At 37.4% G+C, this 22992-nt stretch overlaps 5 protein-coding genes across 5 annotated transcripts; all 5 read left to right on the plus strand.

The window, feature by feature from the left end:
* Nucleotides 1-790: 790 nt before the first annotated feature.
* On the plus strand, nucleotides 791-4659 carry LOC111811004 (chaperone protein dnaJ 15). The gene is made up of 11 exons (XM_023697814.2): nucleotides 791-1313; nucleotides 1678-1801; nucleotides 2134-2216; nucleotides 2295-2406; nucleotides 2488-2592; nucleotides 2823-2873; nucleotides 3182-3271; nucleotides 3546-3654; nucleotides 3738-3886; nucleotides 3962-4015; nucleotides 4104-4659. Exons 1-11 carry the CDS (start codon nucleotides 1183-1185, stop codon nucleotides 4323-4325), a joined length of 1230 nt encoding a protein of 409 aa, XP_023553582.2. The 5' UTR covers nucleotides 791-1182; the 3' UTR covers nucleotides 4326-4659.
* A 3750-nt stretch (nucleotides 4660-8409) lies between these two features.
* LOC111810001 (zinc finger protein GIS3) lies at nucleotides 8410-9509 on the plus strand. The gene has a single exon (XM_023696530.2). The coding sequence runs from the start codon at nucleotides 8630-8632 to the stop codon at nucleotides 9338-9340; it is 711 nt and encodes a 236-aa protein (XP_023552298.2). The 5' UTR covers nucleotides 8410-8629; the 3' UTR covers nucleotides 9341-9509.
* A 3553-nt stretch (nucleotides 9510-13062) lies between these two features.
* LOC111810328 (uncharacterized) lies at nucleotides 13063-14691 on the plus strand. The gene is made up of 3 exons (XM_023697065.2): nucleotides 13063-14122; nucleotides 14211-14288; nucleotides 14433-14691. The coding sequence occupies exons 1-3, from the start codon at nucleotides 13304-13306 to the stop codon at nucleotides 14436-14438; spliced, it is 903 nt and encodes a 300-aa protein (XP_023552833.2). The 5' UTR covers nucleotides 13063-13303; the 3' UTR covers nucleotides 14439-14691.
* Nucleotides 14692-17609: 2918 nt separating this feature from the next.
* Nucleotides 17610-18983, plus strand: LOC111808582 (uncharacterized). Its single transcript, XM_023694673.2, has one exon. The coding sequence runs from the start codon at nucleotides 17814-17816 to the stop codon at nucleotides 18780-18782; it is 969 nt and encodes a 322-aa protein (XP_023550441.2). The 5' UTR covers nucleotides 17610-17813; the 3' UTR covers nucleotides 18783-18983.
* A 1293-nt stretch (nucleotides 18984-20276) lies between these two features.
* On the plus strand, nucleotides 20277-22003 carry LOC111784615 (large ribosomal subunit protein uL15c). The gene is made up of 4 exons (XM_023665279.2): nucleotides 20277-20414; nucleotides 20507-20858; nucleotides 21308-21459; nucleotides 21631-22003. Exons 1-4 carry the CDS (start codon nucleotides 20334-20336, stop codon nucleotides 21850-21852), a joined length of 807 nt encoding a protein of 268 aa, XP_023521047.2. The 5' UTR covers nucleotides 20277-20333; the 3' UTR covers nucleotides 21853-22003.
* Nucleotides 22004-22992: the final 989 nt, after the last annotated feature.

Raw genomic sequence — 22992 nt, forward strand, 5'->3', positions numbered from 1 at the left:
TTAAAGTTTTTAAAAATTTAAGGTGGTTTTTAATGTAAAAATACAAAATTTAGGAATTATTTTTATTATTATTAATAATTTAGTGTCTGAAAAAACCAACAACAATAATAATAGCATAGATTAGTTCCAAAAATCACTGAAATTGTTACTAATATATATACTCAGGAAAAAAACATTAGATGATAATGATGAATATTTTGTTTTCAATTTTAGACAATAATTTGGTTTTATTGATGTTTTGGTATTATCATTAAGTTTTACAAAAAAAAAAAAAAAAAAAAAAAAAAAAAAAAGCTTCTTACTTTACTTTCCATATATGTAGACATTTTTTTTTTTAATTATCTAAAGAAAGTATTAATTGATATTTACCATTATATTACATTATTTATGCAAATTTACGTTAGGAAATTTTGTATTAAATTCAGTACGTGATGTCTACTAATTCCATGAACAAAATGTTTAATGCAGCTCATGTGATGGTTTAATTGCAACGGCCCTGCCTTTCAACCAATTAACATATTCTCCTATTTAATTCTTTAATAATTTTAAATTTGAAGTAATTTAATTAATAAATAAAAGAAAAAACAACTTGTTGGATTCGATAAATTATTTAAGTGAAAGCTAAACAGTTTTTCATTCATTATAATGTTTCAAAATTCGAATGGGAAAAACAGGAGAGGAAAGAAATTTCCGTCAATTGAAAGCGACGGAAAGGGTCGACGAAAAAAGAAAAAAAAAACTAAAATTTATAAAATTTGAGCTGAAATTTCAAACATTTTCGAAGATGGGTCGACGAAAAAAAGAAAAAAAAAAAAAACTAGAATTTATAAAATTTGAGCTGAAATTTCAAACATTTTCGAAGAAGGGTCGACGAAAAAGTTCGAAAAAGAAGAAGCCGCGACGAAGGAAAGAAAACAGAGTTTAAGAAGAGGGTCAAGATTTTAAAACCTCTTCCGTTTTCTTAATTCCTGTTTTTCTTCACTGTTTATCCTTCCTTTTTTGTTGATTTAATTCGAAGGAAGAGAGATCCAGTTAGGCTTTGGAATCGTGGGAATTTTGCCTCGAACAAAAGAGGTGGAATTCCTTGCGGTTGTGGGTTTGGGTGTGGATATCATATGATTTTGGAAGTGGGTTGATTCGTCGTAGCATTTGGTAGTTGGCAATTGTGAGCGAGGGGGTTAGATGGGGACGAGTTCGAAGACGGAAGGACCTTCAACCCCGGCTCTTCGACGAGACCCATATGATGTATTGTCTGTGTCCAGAGATTCTACAGATCAGGAGATTAAGACGGCTTATAGGAAACTCGCGCTCAAGTAAGTTTTATCAAATTCATGTTATTCGGAAACATTTTCGGTTGTTTTAGAACTCTGTCAATGTGTAGTATGATACGTGAAGCTCAAATTTAGGCTAATCCAGCTCAAATCGCCACGCCCCGGTGGGAAGACGTATTCAGGATTAGTATAGTTTCTGCCTTTTGTCATGGCTATCGACCTGGTTCCCATTTTCCTTCTGTTCTTGAGCTAGGATGTTAGCGTGGGGCTGTAGAGGCCATGAAGGAATTTTCTAATAACTAAAATCTATGATCTATCCAGATTTTGTAGTATAATAACATCATCAAGTGTTGTTTATAGACGATTTGTTGTTTGTGTTCTGATTTTCAATTCACATGATGGACAGGTATCATCCTGATAAAAATGTAGGGAATCCTGAGGCTTCAGAATTGTTCAAGGAGGTTGCTTATTCTTACAACATTTTATCTGATCCAGAGAAGAGAAGGCAGTATGACAGTGCAGGATTTGAGGTTTTTTTTCTGTCTTGTTTACCTACTTTATTCTTTTTAACATGGACATTATATTAGGATATGAATGCATTTTGTTCTTTGTGTAAACAATTTCTTCTATAAAGGTTTGCTTGTCCCAGCCTCCAAAGAGATGGGAACAACTACGAGTAGCGTATGATATGCGTAAAGTCACCTTATGGCATTATTAATAAGCCTGCAGAGTAGAATAGTAAATGGAACGAAAACATTGATGGATTACCGTGCAAAGAAATTATCGTTCACTAGACGCTATGAAACTCATTATTCTACAGAAAATGTTACACCTTCATGTATTTCTAAAATAATCTTTCCAGGCTCTTGATGTGGATGGTATGGACATGGAAATTGACTTATCCAATTTGGGGACTGTCAATACCATGTTTGCAGCTCTGTTCAGGTGACATATAATTTTTTTGTGGTATTTGAGGTTCCTCTTGTCTGCAACTCTCTAAGCTCTAACTTTGTCTGATTATAGTAAGTTGGGTGTCCCCATTAAGACTACAATCTCAGCGAACGTTCTTGAAGAAGCTCTAAATGGAACGGTGACCATCAAACCTCTTCCTCTTGGAACATCAGTCAGTGGGAAGGTGCTTGTGTCGTTCTTAAACTGACAATGCTTGCTCTTTCCCTTATATTATTCCCTTCACTTATGCAATGCTCCACTGCAGGTAGAAAAACAGTGTGCTCACTTCTTTGGTGTAACAATCAATGATCAGCAGGCTGCAGCAGGCATTGTTGTCAGAGTTACTTCCACTGCACAAAGCAAATTTAAGGTCTATTCTTCATGCATGCATACGTGCATACATACATACATACATACATATACACACACGCACACTTATTGAATTATTGGTTTTTTTTTTTTGGGTGTATGGGGAGACATGCATATCTGATTGCTGCCACTTTCATGAAATTCGAACCTATGATCTCTCTTTTGTGGATTATATGCGATGAAGCGCTCTTTTTAGGCGTAGTTCTAACATGTGCAATCTTTAATTTTCAGCTGCTATATTTTGAGCAAGATGCCAATGGTGGTTATGGTTTAGCCTTACAGGTGAAGTGCATTAATATCTCTGATGCTCTCATGTCTTAGTTTCTGGCATCGGTTCTCATCGTTTTATTTATTTATTGTTTCATATGTATTTTCTGAAAGATGTACAAGGGAGTCGTGAGAAATTGAGGAATTAGTTAAAGTATACTAAATGGGGAGGAATTAACAATGGTCGGATGGAAACATTAATGCAGAAATTGGATGTCATGGGAAATAGTTTATTCTTTATACTCTGCAGTTCTTTGTTGCTTATAACATATCAGCTTTTGACTAGTCTGTTTGCAACGAATGTTGTGCATCTTCATGAACAGGAGGATAGTGAGAAAACTGGCAAGGTTACATCTGTGGGGATGTATTTTCTACATTTTCAAGTATACAGAATGGATTCAACTTTGAATGCGGTATGTTGAATTTATTTCAATTTATTTCATAATTGGATAATGTGGTCTGTTTGGATGTTCTGTCAAGAGTTTAGAAGTATTGTGAGATCCCACATCGGTTGGAGAGGAGAACGAAACATTCTTTATAAGGGTGTAGAAACTTCTCCCTAGCAGACACGTTTTAAAAACCTTGAGGGGAAGCCTGAAAGGGTAAGCCCAAAGAGGACAATATTTGCTAGCGGTGGGCTTGAGCTGTTACATTTATGATGGTTGATTGATATGCGTGGTAGTGTAGGTGGCAATGACCAAGGACCCGGAGGCTGCGTTTTTCAAGAGATTGGAAGGCCTTCAGCCTTGTGAGGTTTCAGAACTAAAAGCTGGAACTCATATATTCGCTGTCTATGGTATAAGCTGATCTTTTCTTTGAACTTACCATCTAACCTCGTATTTGCCATAATGTTATGTGGTCATCCGCATGATTGTTCAGGTGATAACTTCTTCAAGCATGCAACATACACAATCGAGGCGATTTGTGCAAAATCATATGAAGACACAACAGAGAAGCTTAAAGAAATCGAAGCTCTAATTTTAAGAAAGAGAAATGATTTGCGCCAATTCGAAAGTGAATATAGGAAGGTATTGGCTCTGTAGATATATGGCTATTAATTTTTTCTGATATGTTTGTCTGAAAGTTAACTTCTTACTTTGTAGGCACTTGCACGCTTTCAAGAAGTCACAAATCGATACAGCCAGGAAAAACAATTTGTATGCAATACTCAATCTGATGCTCCGTAGTCGTCTTTCTTCTTTCGAATTTCGAATAGAACTGATGCAACTTATTTCTTATTCGCAGGTTGATGAGCTGCTAAAAATGAGAGATAATATCCACTCATCTTTCACCGTTTCCAGGCCAGCAAACCATAACGATAATGTCAGTGGCTTAAGTAATGGAAAAGTTGATGATTCAAAAGTTTGCACTCCTGGAGAAGATGGTGGCTCAGATGGAAAAGACAGACCTACCAAGAAGAAGTGGTTCAATCTTAACCTCAAAGGGTCAGACAAAAAGCTTGGTTGAGATTCGATGCCTGCTTCTCGCTGGGAAGTCTCAGCGTGCAAGGTTGCGCCCATCAAGCTGCTTCGTTTCTTGTGAGTTTTCTGATAATACTGTTTACTATATCTACGATATGGGTTTTCGAAGCAGAGCTATAATATAAGAAATGTGTAGCATGCCATTGTGTTTATGATTATATTGAGTGACTTGCTCAGTTGTTAGAATTTTTCTGGTAGGGATATAGTTATTGGTTTCCTTAGAGTTAATAAATTTGTTTATTCGGTTTGTGAAGAAAACTCGAGTGTATAATTTTCATTCATTTGAATCCGAGCATGTTATCCACTGGTTGTTGCTTGCTTGACTTCTCTTTAATATTTTGTGTTGCTGTTGGGAGATTCTCCTGCTAAGTTGATTAGCTTTAGAGTGATTGGGTTTAACAGCAAAAGTACAAAATTTGGCTGTCCATATCTTGCAATTATCATACCAAAATAGGCCACTTTTGGTGGGTCTTATATTTGTAGGACTTGGTAGGGTACCCTAAACAGAATTATCAGACAATCATGTAGGTTGAAGATGTGTTTATCAACAGGGACACACGTGCAACAGTTGAGTTGTTCCAATAATTGGAGCTGGAAAATTGTCTGAATCTGAGCAAACCCTTGTTGAGTTGTTATCATTTCTCGTGTACTTAGGACTTGAGGATACTCACTGTTTAAAGGTCTTTGACTGACAGTTGCTGATATGGTTTAGAGTGATATTGATTGAGTACCTCACGGTTTTAAAACGCGTCTGTTAGGGAGAGGTTTTCATGCCCTTATAAAAAATGCTTCATTCCCCCCTCCAATCAATGTGAGATGAGATTACTAACGCTCAAATAACTGTTATTAGAATCTTAGAAGAAGAGAGCATGTGATATGAGTCGAGATTTCTATCAAAGGATCGAACTTGTTGAGGTACGTTCCATATAACTTAACATATCTTGCTTTCAACAAAAGCACATTAGAAGTCTTTCTAGGAATGTGTGCAGCAATGGGCATGTAAAGAAGTGTAGGATTAGAGAGCAGTTTTAAGTTATTAAGATGGGTTGAAATTAGATTAGTGTAGGATTATTAAACAATATATAGCACATTACATAGAGGTTAGAGGCTAAAGTCCACTGAAGCTTTTAAAATTAATAACAAAAGAAGAAAGAGTGGGAGTTGGCAGGCATGGAGGGGCTGAAATGAGTCACCCACATTCTTTGGATATTGGCTACTCTTTGCTTTTGAACATATCCACAAAAATTGTCCTTTTTAGACCCTTCCAAAAGCCATGGTTTTCAAAAGGAAACCAGGTAAAGATGATTAGGAAGTTAATGGGGGGGGGTGTGATTTTGATTAATCTATGAACCTAAATTAGGATTTATTATTGTTTTAGTTGAAATTATACTGATTGATTGGATAAATTTCATTGATAACCACAACATGGTGGGTCATGCTTGTGATTTGGGAGATCTTAAGTGATAATAATGGCATCTTAATCACAACAAAGCAAAGCAAACCAAAAGAAAAGTATGATGATTAAGGTTGTCTTAAGAAAATACCCGTACCCGACTATGCTTTCAACAGGGATTCTCTTGAATATCCCGTTGCTCTTTGTTAACAGGTGGTTGGCCGTGGTCTTTCTTTTCTGACTAGTGGGTTTCGTGTAGCTTTTTTGACTCAGGTCCAGAGTGACTCACAATGTCAAGGCTCGTGTAGTTGTTGTTGTTCCCGTGAAGAATGAATGGAGTTAGAGTTTGAGTTGGTTTGATGGGAAATTTTGGCACATAAAAGGGGACAAAAGTGGGTCATAGGTTGAAGTGTTATGATGATGAGGAGTTTGGAAGAGGTTTTGAAGTAACCAAATCATCCTTCTCTCTTCCAAACATAAATCAATGTATGGTAGTTAGTAAGATTCGGAGAGATCTGTGTCCTCTTAAAGTAAACAAAAGCATTTAGGCCTTTCAACATTAATTATAGGTTTTAACGTCAATCACGCCAACATCTTATCTACAATAATTCATTCAAAAACATATACCCTCCCAACCCACAAACAAACCCTTCTTCCCGTCTTGTCTCGTTATTAGCTCAGAACAAAGAAAAACTACTCTACGGGACCATCATCATGTGACTATCTTGAACCGTGCAACCTGTCAGTATGATAGGATAGTTTAGAATCTTTTTTTCAGTACAACAAGTTACAAGTGCGAGAAATTTGAACTTCTAACGTTAAGAAGATGAGTGCAACTAATCAAATGAATTAGTTGAATGTGTTTTATCGTTTAGTGGACTATATTTGTGAGAACAGAGGGAAACAAAATATTTCTTGTAAGAGTGTAGAAAAACCTCGTGTTTCAAAATCGTGAGACTACTGACAATACGTCACGAGTCAAAACGAGGACGTTGGGCTCCAAGGAAGATGAATTGTGAGATCCCATGTCGATTGGAGAGGGAAACGAAACATTCTTTATCACGGTGTGGAAACCTCTCCCTACTAGATGCATTTTAAAATCGTGAGACTGGTCGCGATATACTAAAGTCGGACAATATCTACTAACCCGGGCCTGTACAAAGAAGGTTGGTGAGGAACATTTATTTAATTATAAATAGCATAATATAGGGAGGATTTGGTAAGAAATGATATGTTATATTGTTTATTTTGGTCATAATATAATTATAATGTCTTATAAAACAAGTAATGTGGAAAGTAAGTGCAGTACAGAAATAATTAATTGAAATTACCAAAATGGAACATAAATAAGAGGAAGCAAACAAGGGGTTGGATGTCTTTTTGAGTGATGGGTGATGGGTTAGGTTGACTAATTGGCTGCTTTAATTAATTAATGTATTAATGTATTAATTAATTAATATAAGTTGTGGACATGAAACTGAATAATTAGTGTTGTATTGGACTATATGCTTCGCTTAATTTAAATAATCACTGCATAATAAAAGTGGGGAAATATTAATGAAGGTGTGGAACTAATTAATTTATTAATTTAATTAATTAAACTAATAATTCAATCATACATATTTATTAAATTTTTAATCCTAAGTTTCACATGCATTCTTGGATCCTTCCCAATGCCACACACATTCCATGTATACATTACTATAATACGACAGACATTTTAATTTTAAATTTACAAAATTTAGGATTACTTTAATTTGTTTATACGAGTCTTTGAATAATAATTAGTCACGGTTAATTTGTTTATAAGATTCGGCGGTTTTAGTTTGGCTCTCATAGTTTAATCAAATCTTAGGGGACGAGGAAGATAGATTTCTCCACGCTCTGAAAATTTTTTTTTTTTTTGAGATCCGATGTTTATTGGAGAGGAGAATGAAACATTGCTTAGAAAATTGTGGAAACCTTCTCCCCCTAATATATGCGTTTTAAAGCAAATATTATCCACTTTTACCTGTTACATATTGTCGTCAGTCTCATGGTTTTAAATCTCTTCTCGCTCTTTTCTCATTCGATACAAATTTGTAACAGCCTAAGCTTACCGCTCTCTGATATTATCCTTATGGTTTTAAAATGTATCTATTAGGGAGAGGTTTCCACACCTTTGAATGTTTTGTTCCCCTCTCCAACCGATGTGAAATCTCACAATCCACTCCATTTGAGGTCTAGTGTTCTCGCTGGCACACTGTTCAGTGTCTAGCTCTGAATACTATTTATAATAGCTCAAACTCATTGTTAGGCCCAACGTTCTCGTTGGCACACCACCTAGTGTCTAACTCTGATACTATTTGTAACAGTTCAATCTCATTGTTAGTACATATTATCCGCTTTGACCTATTACATATCGCCATCAGTCTCACGATTTTAAAACGTTTGTCTAGCTGTTGAAGTAGGAGAAGAAAAGATAGAAAATGTGAAAATATGATTGAATGTGAGAATGTTTTGTTGGTGTTGTGAAAAGGGGTATTGAAAGGTTAGATTAGATGAGAAAGAGAGAAAAGAAAGGGGTGAGAGAGTCGGCGATGTTATGTATGAGACAAAGTGGTGTCCTTGCAACTCCCATGTGTCTTACTTTATTTCTTTGTCCATTTCCTTTCTTGCTTTTTATATCATAAAATTTGCACCAATCTTACCTTTTCTCTGCCCTTCTACTCATCAATTCCAAGTTACCCCTCCATTTCTGTCCTTTATAAATCAACCCTCCATGCATTCCAAAGTCCTTGCACATTATAATAGCCCCTTCTTTCTCTCTCTCTCTCTCTCTCTCTCTCTCTCTCTCTCTCTCTCTCTCTCTCTCTCTCTCTCTCTCTCTCTGTTTAGAGCTCTGTTTCTTGCCAAAAATGGCTGGCTTGGAATTGGACATCCAATCCAAACCAAACCACACCACTCCCACAACCACAACCACAACCACAACCACCCGCTTAAAATTAAAGCTCTTTGGCTTTGATGTGCGCGAGGAATTGGAAGATGATGACTCTACTACTGCCAAGACCCCAACTGGGTCATCCGAATCTGGAGTATTCACCCCTTCCACCGACCGCAAATACGAGTGCCAATACTGTTGCCGCGAGTTCGCTAACTCACAGGCTCTCGGTGGCCACCAAAACGCCCACAAGAAAGAAAGGCAGCAACTTAAACGTGCCCAATTACAAGCCACACGCAACGCCGCCGTTGCCTACGTTAGAAACCCAATTATCTCCGCTTTTGCTCCTCCACCTCACCTTCTCGCCACCGCCCCTCCCCACTTCCTACTCTCCAACCCTGCCTCCGCACCCGAAACCTCCTCCTGGGTCTACATGCCCCGCACGCCACCGCCCATCCAGATGTCATCACATGGGTGTGCCTTTCCAGCCTCGGGCGGTGGAGGGAAAGCCGCGATGGTGTCATCCTACGGCCGCGGAGTGGGGAATTCCATGGCATTCGCGATGGGATCACAAATCCACGACGAGGGGATGTCGTTGAAGAGATTCACCAAAGGGGAAAACGGGTCGGGTTTCGATGACGGAATTGGTTTGGATTTGCATCTGAGATTGGCTCCGGCGGCGCCGTGAAAAGCGCTGATCTCGAAACTCCGATGATTTGTATTCGTACGTTTTTTTGTGTCTGCAAATTTTTCAAAAACCCTTCTTGGGAATCATGTAAATTCTTCCTCTTTTTATTTTATTTATTTATTTTTATTATTATCAAATTATCTCTTTCGAAAAAAACACATTTATTCCTTCCTCCTATGACAAACACCGACGATCAATTTCAAACCGACAACCACTTTTAAATTGTTATTTTTTTAAATTATTGTTTTATTTGTCGTAGAAATTATTTGAATGCCCTGAAAAACGTGGTTGACAATTCTAACCTCGTGAATGTATATTAAAGAGAATTTAAATTTTCAGTGATGAACAACTTATTTACTATAAATAAATAAAATAGAAATAAAAATTATTGAATTATGTATGGCCCATCATAATGTATATAATTTAACATATATTAAAGGGGTACAAGATTTTAGTGGCTACAAATTGAATAACGAAATTATTTTTAATTACACCGAAAGGGATAACGAAACCAGATGCATACGTCTAAAAGCATTCTAGAAACACTAAATGTTTCATTTTATATTTTATATATTGAGTGTTTTGGGGATTAAACATATTAATTAAGTTTTAAGCCCATAAAATTGGCATTAGTCATGTCATGTGTCGTGAAATCATTTAGTTAATGTTGTAAAGTAATGAATGTTATAAAGAAGAAGAAATGTGTGAGTGATATAGTGTATGAACAAAGCAAAAAAAGCAAGGCAAATCTTTCGGTGTGTCCGATAATTAAGCTCATTGTTCAATCATTAGTTTACAAGGTTGGCTTCCAGCCAAAGAATAAGATGGGTCTTTTCTTGGTGCTTGGTGAGAGAGAAATGACAACTTTAAATATGAACAAATATTAAGTCATCAAAAGCTTCATCTTTCCTACTATACAATAGCTATGTTGGAGGATGAAAGTCCTCCCATCGGCTAATTTAGGGAATGATCACGGACTTGTAATCAAAGAATACTCTCTCCATTTGGTTTGAGGCTTTTTGAGGAAACCCAAAGCAAAGTCATGAGAGCTTATGCTCAAAGTGGACAATATCATACCGTTGTGGAGAGTTCAGTTCTTCTAACATGGTATCAGAGTCATGCCCTAAACTTAGTCGTGTCAATATATTGGTAAATTCTCAAATGTTGAACGAAGGACTCCAAAAGAAAAAGAGTCAAGCCTCCTCGAAGGCATAGTAAAAAATGACTATGACTCCAAATGAATCGAGCCTCGTTTAAGGGGAGGCGTACTTTGTTCGAGGGGAGGTGTTGGATGATGAAAGTCTCACATCGGCTAATTTAGGGAATTAAAGGAATACTATCTACATTGATATGAGGCATTTTGGGGAAGCCCAAAGCAAAACGATGAGAGCTTATGCTTAAATATGAGTTGTACATAATTTAGACTTAAAAAAAGACAAACCCAATCAATGCCAACAATGTCCAAGAATCGATACTTGTCTAGGTCTATTAGGAATCACGAACCTCTATAATGGTATGATATTGTCCACTTTGAGTTTAAGCTCTCAGGCTCAAAAGGGTATTAACTTATTGTTACTAATTACTTCAAGTTTATGGTGGGTTGTGTGAAAAAAGGGATAGAAAATTATGAAGACATGTGAGGTTTGAAAGCTGTTGCACACTCTTGACACTCAGAATGATCCCTCCCGGCCTCCTTCTAGAGCTTTATTGACATTCTATGAGCACTCTTTTTCAACTCATGGTGATTATGATTGGTGGGTCACAAAAAGGGTTTGAACATTATAATCTCTTAACCAAAACCAAACACAGGGTTCAAACTTTTCTTGTCACTCCAAAGTCAACATTGCCCAACAAATTACAATTACAAGAACAATTACCTTTAGCTTCCCCACATCTTGATCCAAAATGTTTTAGGGTTTGGTTCAACAAAAAACGCATCTTTTAAATCAAACAGTCTTGTCTTTATTATGGGTTGAACAAAAGTTGTGTCAACAAAGAATCTGATCTCAATTCATTATAAAATTGTTTGTTGAATAATGATTGGAGAATATGAAACAATGGAGTGGGAATTTTGTTGTTGTCATTTGAAAATGGTGGTGTTGTGCTTCAAATGGAAAGAAACCCAAGAAACTGTAGAAGCTTCATTGATGGGAGAATAAAGGTGTTGTTAAGAGGCCCATAATTGTGGACCCTATATCACTGCCTTGGTTTTGAGGATGACCCCAAACTTTGGGAACAGATGTGCATATCCAACAAAGACTTGACAACATATAATGTAATCATTGAACTATAGTGTTCTATAATTAAAATTTAGGCTTTGGTGATCAAAATTCAATGTTAGTTGTGTAAGAAGAAGATCGTGAATGTATATAAATGAGATATGGTACTTCTATTAGTGTAAAGTAGACAATACCATATTATTTTAGAGATATGTATAGGAACGTTGTTCATAATATTCAATGAATGAATTATTGAGAGAGTTGAAAACGAAGCACCAACTTGTTGTAGTAATACAATATTCTACGAGAAAGAAAAGTGAAAGCGAAGGGAATCAAGTAAAGCTTCCATGGGTGACCCACAAGTTTCAACAATGGCACTAAAATCCATGTATCTTTACAAATGAAAATATAACGATTCAAGTCTATAGCTAGCAATGGCTCAAGGTTTTTAAACGTGTTTGTTAGAAAGAGATTTTTACACCCTCATAAAGAACATTTCGTTTTACTCTCTAACCGATGTGGAATCTCACAATAACATTTCCTGCTTATTTACAGATGATTTAGAAGGAAACAGAAAACCTGAGTGTTTGATGAAAACTTTCTTTCTTTTAGAACACAAGGCATGAATCTCAACTTCATCGACTATTATGATTGCAGCCTTTGATGACTTCAACGTCCACTTATAAATAAGTTCAAAGTAGAGCGGTTGAAGTATTGATATAATTAAATTGAAGGTAGTTGCTCAACTTTTGATACAATGCCTTTTGTTCTATGTTCACGATAGCATCTCGACGCTATCTCTTTGGATCCACACGTGCGGTTATGCAGGCTTTGTCTTGGCTCCACAAATCCAACTATTGCAACCATTTGAAGCAAGTATATGTAAAGGGTTTAGGTTTTAGAGAGAGCAGATCCTATGAAGTTGGTGGACATTTATTCATCACTCTCATCAGATCTACTAATATATCCAAAATATTTGAGCTCAAAATTGCAAAGCCCATGAACATCTTCCTATAATAAGGTAATTTGGGCTGAGAATTGCAAAGCCCATAATAAGTAATTTGGGCTGATAATTGCAAAGCCCATAAACATCTTCCTATAAGAAAGTAATTTGGGCTGAGAATTGCAAAGCCCACGAAGATCTTCAAGATGGATGATATGTGTTTAATATTAATACTTAAAAAAGTTAATAATAGGTAGTTTAGGCTCAAGGACTTTGTAGATTTATCATTTATTGAACTATTTAAATAAATAAAACAATTATTATTATTATTATTTTTAAATATAGAAAAGGATTGAAAACTTAGGGTCAAAGCTGTAATTTAATTAAAATAAGATAATTGGGATAGCACCAAAAGCAAAACGACGTCGTATGGAGCCTTGAAATCTTCAATAGGAGGCGCATGGGCGCATTTTAGTAGAGCATCCACAGAAACCAAAAAACGTGTAACAAATTAAAAATAAAATGAAATTTTTTTTGGAAGGGGGAAAAAAAGAAAATAAAAGCGAAGTCCTGAAACCAAAATAAAAAAAAAAGGGCACCCCCTCAAACCAGGACTCTCTTTTTGTGTATAATCTGGCGTTTTCCGGCGGTATTTCGTTTGCACAAACACAACTAATATGAACAATTTCACCAACCAATGGACCCTCAAAAATCTCTCTCACTTTTCCTTATTTTCTCTCCGATTCTTGTTTTAGACGGACCGATCTGATCTCCGTCTCTCAATTCTCTGTCGGCCAGGTTATGGTTTGTGCCGATTCCGAACAAACACCACTAGACTTCATGGCGATGGGACTCGAGAGATCGAAACCGCTTCATAATTTCTCCCTTTCCTTCTTGAAGTGGGGAAATCAGAGGTATCTCCGCTGTATGAAATTGGACTCCGATGGCCCTGACGCCGACGCCGACGCCGACGACGACCTTCCTCCGCCCTCTCTTCGCCCTACGCCCGCCGTCCGGTTGAACTGCCGGAAGTTTCACACGGATAGGCCGGCGTTATTTAAGGATTCCGCAAAGAGACTTAGGGCTTCTAAGTCCAAGATCCACGATAATTACGATGGCGAGGAAGATATAGCGGCGGTAAGAGAGAAACTCATGGTTGATCTAAAAACCGCCGCCGACAGAATGAAGGTTGAATTCTGGAGAGATGGAGTGGTCGACGACGACGACGACAACGACGATGAGGAAGACATGCCCAACCGGGAGAAAAAACTTCCGACGCCGGCGCCGGAGAAGGAGTTAAAATCGTGGAGTTTGAGGGTGAGGAGGGCGGCGTCGAAGGCTCCGATCGATACAATTGTCGAAGGGAAAGGCGGTGGAAAAGTGTTGAAGATCGAAAAGCGGGCGGAGAAAAGGGCGATTCGAAATTCGCCGTTGAGAAGCGGTGACGGCGGTAGCGAGAAGTCCCCAGGGCGGCGACTGGCAACGGAGAAGAAGGAAAGGGAGAAATTCTCGGTAGCACTTTCCAAAAAGGAGATCGAGGAGGATTTCATGGCTATGATGGAACGCAGGCCGCCGCGAAGGCCCAAAAAGAGGCCCAGAATTGTACAAAATCAAATGGATGTAGGGTTCTTCTCCCGTTTCTTCGTTTTTTCTCTTTTCTATCTTCTCCGAAATTGGATTTTCAACTCTTTCTCCCTCTCCATTGCAGACGCTTTTCCCCGGATTATGGTTGACGGAGATCACCGCCGATCTCTACGACGTGCCAGAAATCCAAGAAAACGGAAAGGTAATTCCGCCCTATTTTTGTTTCTCTGGATTTCAAATGTAAATCTGATCAAACCAATCCTCTCAATATTTGGCCCGAAACGAAAAATCAAATTGAAATTTGATGATTCCTATGATCGGAATCTTGTGCGAATTGATTGTGCAGAGGTAGCAACGGAATGTAATCGAGGAGGAGCCTTAGAAGTAAGTTAGAGCAGCGAGGAGCGAGCAGCAACCTGCGACGACGCTGATAAGCTAATCCATGGAAGACGACGTACGACCGACCTCCATCTTCTGGAATCGAGAATTAATTGCACATTGATTTCCAGTAGATTTGTGAGAACGCTAATTCTTGTGTATTAATTAAAATTTCATTTGATTATTGTGTGTTTTGGTGAATAAAGAATAATGTTTTTAAGCATAAATTTGGTTTTTAGATCCAAATTCAATTATTTTATTTATTTTGTTGGGTTCAACAAAGTGCAGCGCCGTTGTTTAATGCATACATGTTATATTTTTTTTGGACTTTTTTCGTTTTCAAATTTTAAAATGTAAAAAAAATATTTAATTCATGATCTCACAATCCCGGAAATTTGTAGGGTTTTGATAATTGTAATAAAGGAAATGTTTGTAATGAAATGAAAAAGGAAATTTTTGACAAGGTAGGATTTGAATTGAAGTTAGATGGTTTAGGAGGCCCACAATGTAAGTCCAGCCCATTTGGCAATATGATTGAACCTTGTGACACTCTCCGCCTCCGGTGTCCCATAACAAGAGTCCTCCATCAGTTGTCTGCCCCGTCGTTACGCCTAGGATCTCTTCTTCTTTTGATTTCAGAGTGTATTGTATCTTGTGTGTCCCCCACGGCTTGTGCCTGGTCGACACTTGCGGAGCTTCCCGCATTATGCCCCCCGTCCCTTTTCTCGAGGAAAAGAATGCAGATGATGATGATGATATCCACGATGTTTGGAATTCGTGTGGAGTGCTGAATTTTTTATATCACTGTATCGGTTTGTACAATTAGGGGATTGGTTCTTTTGATATTCATCCTGTTTCTGTTGAAATCACCCTGAAGTAATGCCTTTTGTTTTGTTTCGGATCAAATGTCTTTTCTTTATTGAAAAATGTAAAAGCTCGAATCCCTTAACTATTACAGGATGGATGGTTTCATAGATGTACGCTCAAAGATGGTCATTATGAGCTGGATCACTTCGGTGTTGTGAACAATTCTAGTTATGCAAGTTTATGTCATTATTCTCAAAAAAAAGTAGGGTGAAAGAGTTATGGTTGAATTCAAAGTAGGGTAACATGATGCATCAGCTATCAGAATTGTCTTTGCACCTCTTAGAGTATGATGTCCTAATGAACCATTTGTTCTATAAATTTTTCTCTAAGTAATTTACTCACTATCTTACTAATTATGTTGTCTTGATGAACACAAATTTGTTGTTAAGCTGAGTATCTCAGCCACATCAACTGCTAGATTCTACACTCACGCATCTCGGGCAATTTACATCTCAGAAGCTGGTAAGTTGTAACATACCAAATATTATCATTCTTTTACGTTCTCTCAACGTTTTAAAACATGTCTATTAGGAAGAGGTTTCCTCACCCTTATAAGAAATGTTTCGTTCTCCTTTCCAACTGATATGGGATCTCACAGTTCACGGGAGTGTAGCATTTTTGCTGGTACACTGCTCAATGTTTGGTTCTAATATTATTTGTAACAGTCAAAGCTCACCGTTAATAGATATTATCATCTTTAAGCTTTTCCTTCTCAATAAAAGAAGGGAACGAAGCATTCGTTATAAGAGTGTGTGTAAACTTCTCTCTTTTAAAATGTTCGGGTGAACCTAGAAAGGAAAGCCTAAAGAGAATAATATCGAACTATTACATAAGTATAGTTGTTAATGACCCCTTCAACACACCGTCCTCTCTCTTGAGCTTCATGTATGCAGTCCCGTTCAGAGATTCAAATCAGAAAAATGTTAGAACCAGGGGAGAAGAAGGGTCAGAGAAATTAATTAGAAGAGACTAAAGGATCCATTCATTTGCGGAATCAATAAACCATTTCTGGATTTGGTTGAATCTAATTTTGAATATACGCCAACTTTGAGCTTTCTTTTAAAATTGTTCTATTATCTTAATCTTAATCTTAATCTTAGCTTAGAAGGTAAATAATTAGGTGTGACTCCTACTGTTTTTTGTCCAATTTCATAATTTTAATCCGAAAAATCAGGAAGTGAGTTATCTAAACTTGTAGTTTATAAAAATAAATAAATTAAAGATCTTCCTACTTATTTGACTTACGTGTAAACAAACTGATATGAATTAATGACGTGGCTTATTTGCCCACTTTACAAATTGGGAGCTTTACATGACTGATGTGACTATTTTTGTGGTTGCCAGACGCCAAACGCCAACCAATAATATTATATTATAATATTTTTTTGTAAATAAAAATGTGTTAATGATTAGGGATATGACCTTATACGACCACCAATTTTCACTTTTATGTTCTTATCTTTTGGGACACTCATGTGTTCATCAAACCCCCACCAAAATGATTGCTTTTATTAATTAATTATTCCATTATTTTTCTACATTAATTGTCTTCATCAATTAATAATTAAATGCAAATGGTTTAAATGCCTTTCAAAATGGAGATTGAAATTTTCAAAACTAGATTTTGGGTCTCCAAAATTGTTCAAAAAATTATATTTTACACGCTTTCAATGTAAAACGAGTTTAATTGAATTAAGGATGCAAATTTAGCTCGGACCATCCCATGACTTGCATTTAAAAAATACAAAAATACATATGTTCAAATCTTCCTTTTTTTTTTTTTTTTAATTTAAAGATAAATTAATTTGTATAAAGTTATAAGATTTTATAAAATATAAAATATATTATTTAATTAGCGAAAATTCTAAAATAGCGAATAAAAAGATCATGTTGAGTGTCATGTCAGCATACTAATCCGACAATGTGGGTTCCGAACTGGAGAAGAACCAATGGATCATTAATGTTGCCACGTGTCAAGATGACCGAATATTATAAATTTGATTCCCTTCAATCCTATTCCACCTAAGCCCTTTGGGCCATCTCGCAATTATTACTTCCTGCGGCTGCCCTCTCCAAAATTCTTAATTCACCACAAATAAAGAATATATATTTTCTATTTCTCTGCTCTTTTTTGCCGACGTGGATCCCTCTCATACTCCCAAACAGCCAATATCTATCTTGCACGTCACTCTTTTATTTATTTTTTTTAATATCTTTTTTTTTTTTTTTTCCTCTCATCCTCTGCTTTTTCGCCCTTAAAAACTCCTCCCCTCTTTCATTTCCAACCCTCTCTCGCCTTCGCCGTTTTTATTTTCCACCAAACCCTAAATTGAAATCCCTCCACTCTTTCAATTTTGTTCATCCGAATATTCCCATCCCAATTCCGATTCCAATTTTTTATAACCATCTCTTGATTTTGGTTTTTCGCTTCCTTAAATCTGTGGTTGCTTCTCTCTGTTCTACCCATTACCGAGGTTGAGATATGGAGATTCCGGTGATTAACAGGTTTAGTGGTCTGGAATCGGGGATTAATTCCTTGCCGAATCCCACTCTCTTGCCCCAGATTTTGGCTTCCCCATCTGGACTACAAACCCTTTCTCAATCCCTAAATCTATGGAAATGGAGCGCTGTGATTATCGCTGTTGTTGCTACGTTTAGCGGCGTAATTAATCGGATTAAGCTTTTGTTTGTGATTTTCCGACGGAAACAACGTGTTTTGCAGGAGACTTTTGCTGATTCTGACTCCGATGATGAGTTCTCTATCGACGACTCTGCGAGCTCTGTTTCGTCGTCTTGGTCGGAGTTTGAAGAAGACGACGCCGATGAGCCCACCTCCTCGTCTTCCCGATGTTTGGACTTGACTGACTGGGATTTTGGCGTTAGAGGCTCCGATTATTACTTGAATGATCTTAAAATGAAACCGACTCAGAAACTTCGGCATCGGCGGAGCTTCCACAACCAAGGCGGAGACGGCAACCATTTCTCGTGGGCCGATGTCAGCGGAGGTGGAAGCGTTGTGAAATTATGGGACAATCTCAGATTTGAATTCGACCACCATCACTCCGACACGAATGAAATCCGCGTCTACGATGTAATCAAAGAGCAGCAAATCGGGTCCATTCTAGCCGGCGAATCGCAGATAGCCTCGTCGTTAACGTCGACGTTACTGTTATCGGCGGCGGCGAATGTTTCCAGTACAACATCGGTGAATCTGTGGGACACGCGCGTGGGTTCTAAAATCCCGGCGCTAATCGCCGAGTGGAAGCCGGTGGCCGGTAAGATCTTGGGGGTCAAATTCGCCGGCGTCGAAAAGGTGTATATTAGAGAGGAAGACGCAGGGAAAATAAGGGTCGGTGACGTGAGAAACATGAAATCCCCAATAGAGAATTTAACGGCGGCGGATGTGAAGACTTGGTTCGACACCGACGCGGTGATGGTTTCAGCGGAATAGAAGAGAAAAAACCGAGTCAGCAGCTGAGTTGGTGACTCGGGTTAGTTAGACAACAGCTGTTCTCGCTTCTACCTTAATCATTAATGGCTGAATCAGCCACAGCCTCTCGCAAAAAAAAAAAAAGGACGAAGACGAGACTGTAAATAATTTTTATTTATTTATTTAAGCCCAATAATTATTATAAATCCATATTATATATTATATGCTTCTTGTCCGACATCTACACCTGGTTAAAATAATGGGTTGGAAAAACAAATTAAAAAGAAAAGAATAAAAAATGATTTTTTTTTAAAAAATTTGTATTTATTAGCCATACCCAATTAGTACTTGGGATACGTTAACACAGGAATTAATAAAATAAGAGGATTAAATTTTTTAAAAGGCTAATTTAATATTGGTAATATGGGAGAGAGATTGATTGGGAGTGGGACTGGGTTAGTGTGGAAAAAGGGAGAGGGGCTTAAGGAGATGTGATGATGTGGTTTTTGGAGTTTTGATTGAAAGTTCACGTCCGGTCAAAGTGGATAATATCATACTATTATGAAGAGTCGTATTCATCTAACATGGATTTGATAATTAGGTAAGAAAAGGTAGACTGGTGGGGACGAGACAATAAATGACTCATTTGCATCGAATCATACCCAATCCCAACTTCTGATGTTTCTATCATCACCACCAAATCCACATAGAGAGAGCTTAATTATGTTTATGCCTAATTAGTCAGTTTCTATCATCACCACCAAATCCACATAGAGAGAGCTTAATTATGTTTTTGCCTAATTAGTCAGTTTCTATCATCACCACCAAATCCACATAGAGAGAGCTTAATTATGTTTATGCCTAATTAGTCAATTATTAAGTATGAAATCAACTGCACCGTCACGACATCACATCGATTAATGAATGGCTAATTGTAGATAGAGATGGAAAAGTTCATTTATATAATAAACCATCAACTTTAGTTCGTCATTCCACCCTACACTGGAAAAATCAAGGGAACATGGTATCACTGTCTATTGAGGTCCCACTAAGGTCCCACTAAGCAAATTGAACATTATTGGGAATTTTTGGTAGCTACCCTTTTAGTTTTAGAATCTATCAATTCTGCCCCAACTGTCTAATTTCTTTCCAAAAATAATAAGAACATAAATATTTAACATTTGAAGTATAAAGTAAATTATAAAATTAATTCCTAAAACTACCGACATAAATAGTTCAACTGATATCCTTGGGCCGGAAACAATCGGGTATCTGAATTCTGGTCCGATTGGCCTATCTGGTTTGTCGGAATTGGGTTCGGTTACAAACTGCATGTGGGCCGGCTAAACAAAAGTGTCCAAGCGATCACCACCACAGCCCGCCGTCTCATTAGCCGTCCTCGCCCTTCTTCGACAGTGGGAAGAAGCCCATCAATGATCAGCCCAAAAATGTCCAACCGACCCAATCGTGGTGGCAAATAAAGAAGGCCCATTAGGCCCGCATCCTTAAATTGAGAAAAAGGAGAAAAGGGGAACAGAACGACAATTGTAAATACCGACTCCCAGTTTATCCATGGCTGCTCTTCTTTCCTTATCTTCAAGTTCCCTGACCAGAACAGCCATTGCTCTGCCTCATCCAACCACTTCCTTCAAGGTAATTTAAATTCCAGTCGTTATCTCATTTCAATTTTCTTGTGCGTTGATTCTTTTATCATTTACGGAACTCTGATTCGCATACATTTCCAGGGAAATGTGAAGATTCTGAACCCAAAGCAGTTCAGCTTTTCTTCACTCAAGCTCAAATTCAAGGTGGGAGATGGAAAACCATTGGTTGTTCGCAGCCAGGCCGCTGCGTCTTCCATGTCTGCCTCCCCCGTCGAGAGTGTGCGGTTCCGTCTGGACAATCTTGGACCACAGCAAGGTTCGAGGAAGAAGGGCAAGAGAAAGGGGAGAGGTATATCGGCGGGACAGGGTGGTAGCTGTGGATTTGGAATGAGAGGACAGAAATCAAGGTCTGGGCCTGGTGTAAGAAAAGGATTCGAAGGTGGACAGATGCCTCTTTATCGGAGAATTCCCAAACTTAGAGGAATTGCAGGAGGTAATTTCTATCATTCTGCTACTTCCCTTTTGTATTTGAATTATACAACTCTACGTATCTGGCTGGTAGGCGTCCGCAATGGCTAATTTCGGCTAGTACTTGTGGTTGCTTCATTGAGGGAGAGTTCAAATTATCCTTTCTATCTTATCTTGAATACTTCCATTCATTGGCCACACTCTTTACCCCTTAATTTCTTTTAACCTTCTTAGTACATGGTGGTTGTTGGAGAAATTGCGATTGCTAATAGTTGTTTGTATTGATTGTACTCGTATTTGTGTAGTTCCTTATTCCTTAATCTAGGGCATTCGGTTTTGTTAGATTTTAGGAGAATAGGACAATGGAGAAAACCAGTCACTCTATAATCTGATGTCCTTCTCCTGTTCCTTTCAAGATGATATAATTCATGAACTTATGATATTGAAGCCGAACAATTTCTTTTCCTTTGCAAGGTATGCATGCTGGGTTACCTAAATATGTGCCAGTTAATCTGAAAGACATTGAAGCGGCAGGATTTCAGGAAGGGGAAGAGGTCTCTTTGGAAAGTTTGAAGGAGAAGGGTTTGATCAACCCATCAGGAAGAGAAAGGAAACTCCCATTGAAGGTACTAATGTCACGAGTATCTTCATTGTGAAGATTACATATCAAAATTGACATGCTGCTCTTTCCTGCTCCAAGAAGTGAAACCAAAACTGAATGATTTAAACAGATATTTCTTAACTCATCAAGATTTTGGTATCTGATTCTTACTGTCTTAACTTCGTCTTTCCTTCAGATTTTAGCTGATGGAGAGCTAAGTGTGAAGCTAAATATCAAAGCTCGGGCATTTTCATCAGCAGCAAAAGAGAAGCTTGAAGCCGTTGGCTGTTCCCTTACTGTATTACCTGGACGAAAGAAGTGGGTTAAGCCATCAGTGGCTAAGAACCTCGCACGGGCTGATGAATACTTCGCAAAGAAAAGGGCTGCAGCAGCTGCTGCTGCAGAACAAGCTGACTGACTCCAAAATTGCGGTTGGTGACAAATTCCAGGTTAAATCTCCTCCTCAGTAGTTTTGGGCCTTAGCTAATTTGTGGGCATTAAGTCCAATTTCACATAGTTGTCTGATTGTATTGATGATTGATTTTCAAGTGCAAAATTTTCTCTCTGAAGATGTGGACGCTGTCTTTTACTTATATTAAATTACCATAACAATTAAAAAAATAGCGCGTGGAATCCGAGTTGACTAGGGAGAATAAGAGAACATCAAGAACGGATGATTCAGTTAATTTAGTCGTTGCCATCATTCTCAATCATGTCATCCACTTCGGTAAAAGTCTAGGACCCATTAAATTATTTCTGCTTATCTGAATTAACATCATCCATATCAGTTTGTACATATCCGTTTCTCTGAACTGTTGAACTTTTAAGTTGATTACAAGTCAAGCACGGAATTTCAGTAGAGCGATGGGGATAGCAATAGTCAAATTTGAAATCTTTGGTGAGTTTGATGACTGTTTGCTTCAACAAGTAATGTGCAGTGTTGTTTTGGATACAAGGCATGTGGTTTATTAATCACATATTGGTTGATGACTCATTTCCTCCCATTCAATAATGCCCATTTGCGTCTAGAGAGTATGAAAGTGACAACTGATCCAAAAGCTGCATAGCTCATGGTGTTCCCCTTTCTAGTTTTCTCCATTATTCTATCAAATTTGGATTTTCTTTCCATGTCTTTTACTCTCTTTCAAGCTTTGGTTTGAATCTTGATGTAAAAGCCAATACCCAGGAGCCAAAAATGATGATCTTTCCAAACAAGCAGAGTTTATATTAAACGGAAAAGCAAGCTCAAAACTGTCTTCCAAAACCCACAGAAATCCTTAGGCTATACCTTATATGGTAGTGGGAAAACCTTTTCTACATGCCTTTATAGGGAAATTGTAGTTTATTAATGGTGAGGATCGTATATTGCTGATATGGAAATATAGATCAAGTTTTACCTGCTTTATTTATTATACATATATATATATATATATATATATATATATATATATATATATATATATATATATATTTTTGAGATGGATTAAATTTTAAGCTTAGTTTGGATCATAACTCCATAGTTGATAAAAATATCAATTATTATTCGAAAATTTGATAG

Source organism: Cucurbita pepo, chromosome 1 (genome assembly GCF_057944985.1).
Source record: "Cucurbita pepo subsp. pepo isolate OVF chromosome 1, ASM5794498v1, whole genome shotgun sequence".
In the NCBI taxonomy this organism is placed as follows: Eukaryota; Viridiplantae; Streptophyta; class Magnoliopsida; order Cucurbitales; family Cucurbitaceae; genus Cucurbita; species Cucurbita pepo.

What these genes read in the sequence shown, in the direction of transcription:
- LOC111811004 (XM_023697814.2), top strand. Translation starts at nt 1,183, where the DNA reads ATGGGGACGAGTTCGAAGACGGAAGGACCTTCAACCCCGGCTCTTCGA. An exon ending in TGGATTCAACTTTGAATGCG is followed by an intron (nt 3,272 to 3,545) that starts GTATGTTGAATT and finishes GTGGTAGTGTAG; the next exon opens with GTGGCAATGACCAAGGACCC. An exon ending in TCATATATTCGCTGTCTATG is followed by an intron (nt 3,655 to 3,737) that starts GTATAAGCTGAT and finishes ATGATTGTTCAG; the next exon opens with GTGATAACTTCTTCAAGCAT.
- LOC111810001 (XM_023696530.2), top strand. Translation starts at nt 8,630, where the DNA reads ATGGCTGGCTTGGAATTGGACATCCAATCCAAACCAAACCACACCACT.
- LOC111810328 (XM_023697065.2), top strand. Translation starts at nt 13,304, where the DNA reads ATGGTTTGTGCCGATTCCGAACAAACACCACTAGACTTCATGGCGATG. An exon ending in TTGTACAAAATCAAATGGAT is followed by an intron (nt 14,123 to 14,210) that starts GTAGGGTTCTTC and finishes TCTCCATTGCAG; the next exon opens with ACGCTTTTCCCCGGATTATG.
- LOC111808582 (XM_023694673.2), top strand. Translation starts at nt 17,814, where the DNA reads ATGGAGATTCCGGTGATTAACAGGTTTAGTGGTCTGGAATCGGGGATT.
- LOC111784615 (XM_023665279.2), top strand. Translation starts at nt 20,334, where the DNA reads ATGGCTGCTCTTCTTTCCTTATCTTCAAGTTCCCTGACCAGAACAGCC. An exon ending in ATCCAACCACTTCCTTCAAG is followed by an intron (nt 20,415 to 20,506) that starts GTAATTTAAATT and finishes ATACATTTCCAG; the next exon opens with GGAAATGTGAAGATTCTGAA. An exon ending in ACTTAGAGGAATTGCAGGAG is followed by an intron (nt 20,859 to 21,307) that starts GTAATTTCTATC and finishes TTCCTTTGCAAG; the next exon opens with GTATGCATGCTGGGTTACCT.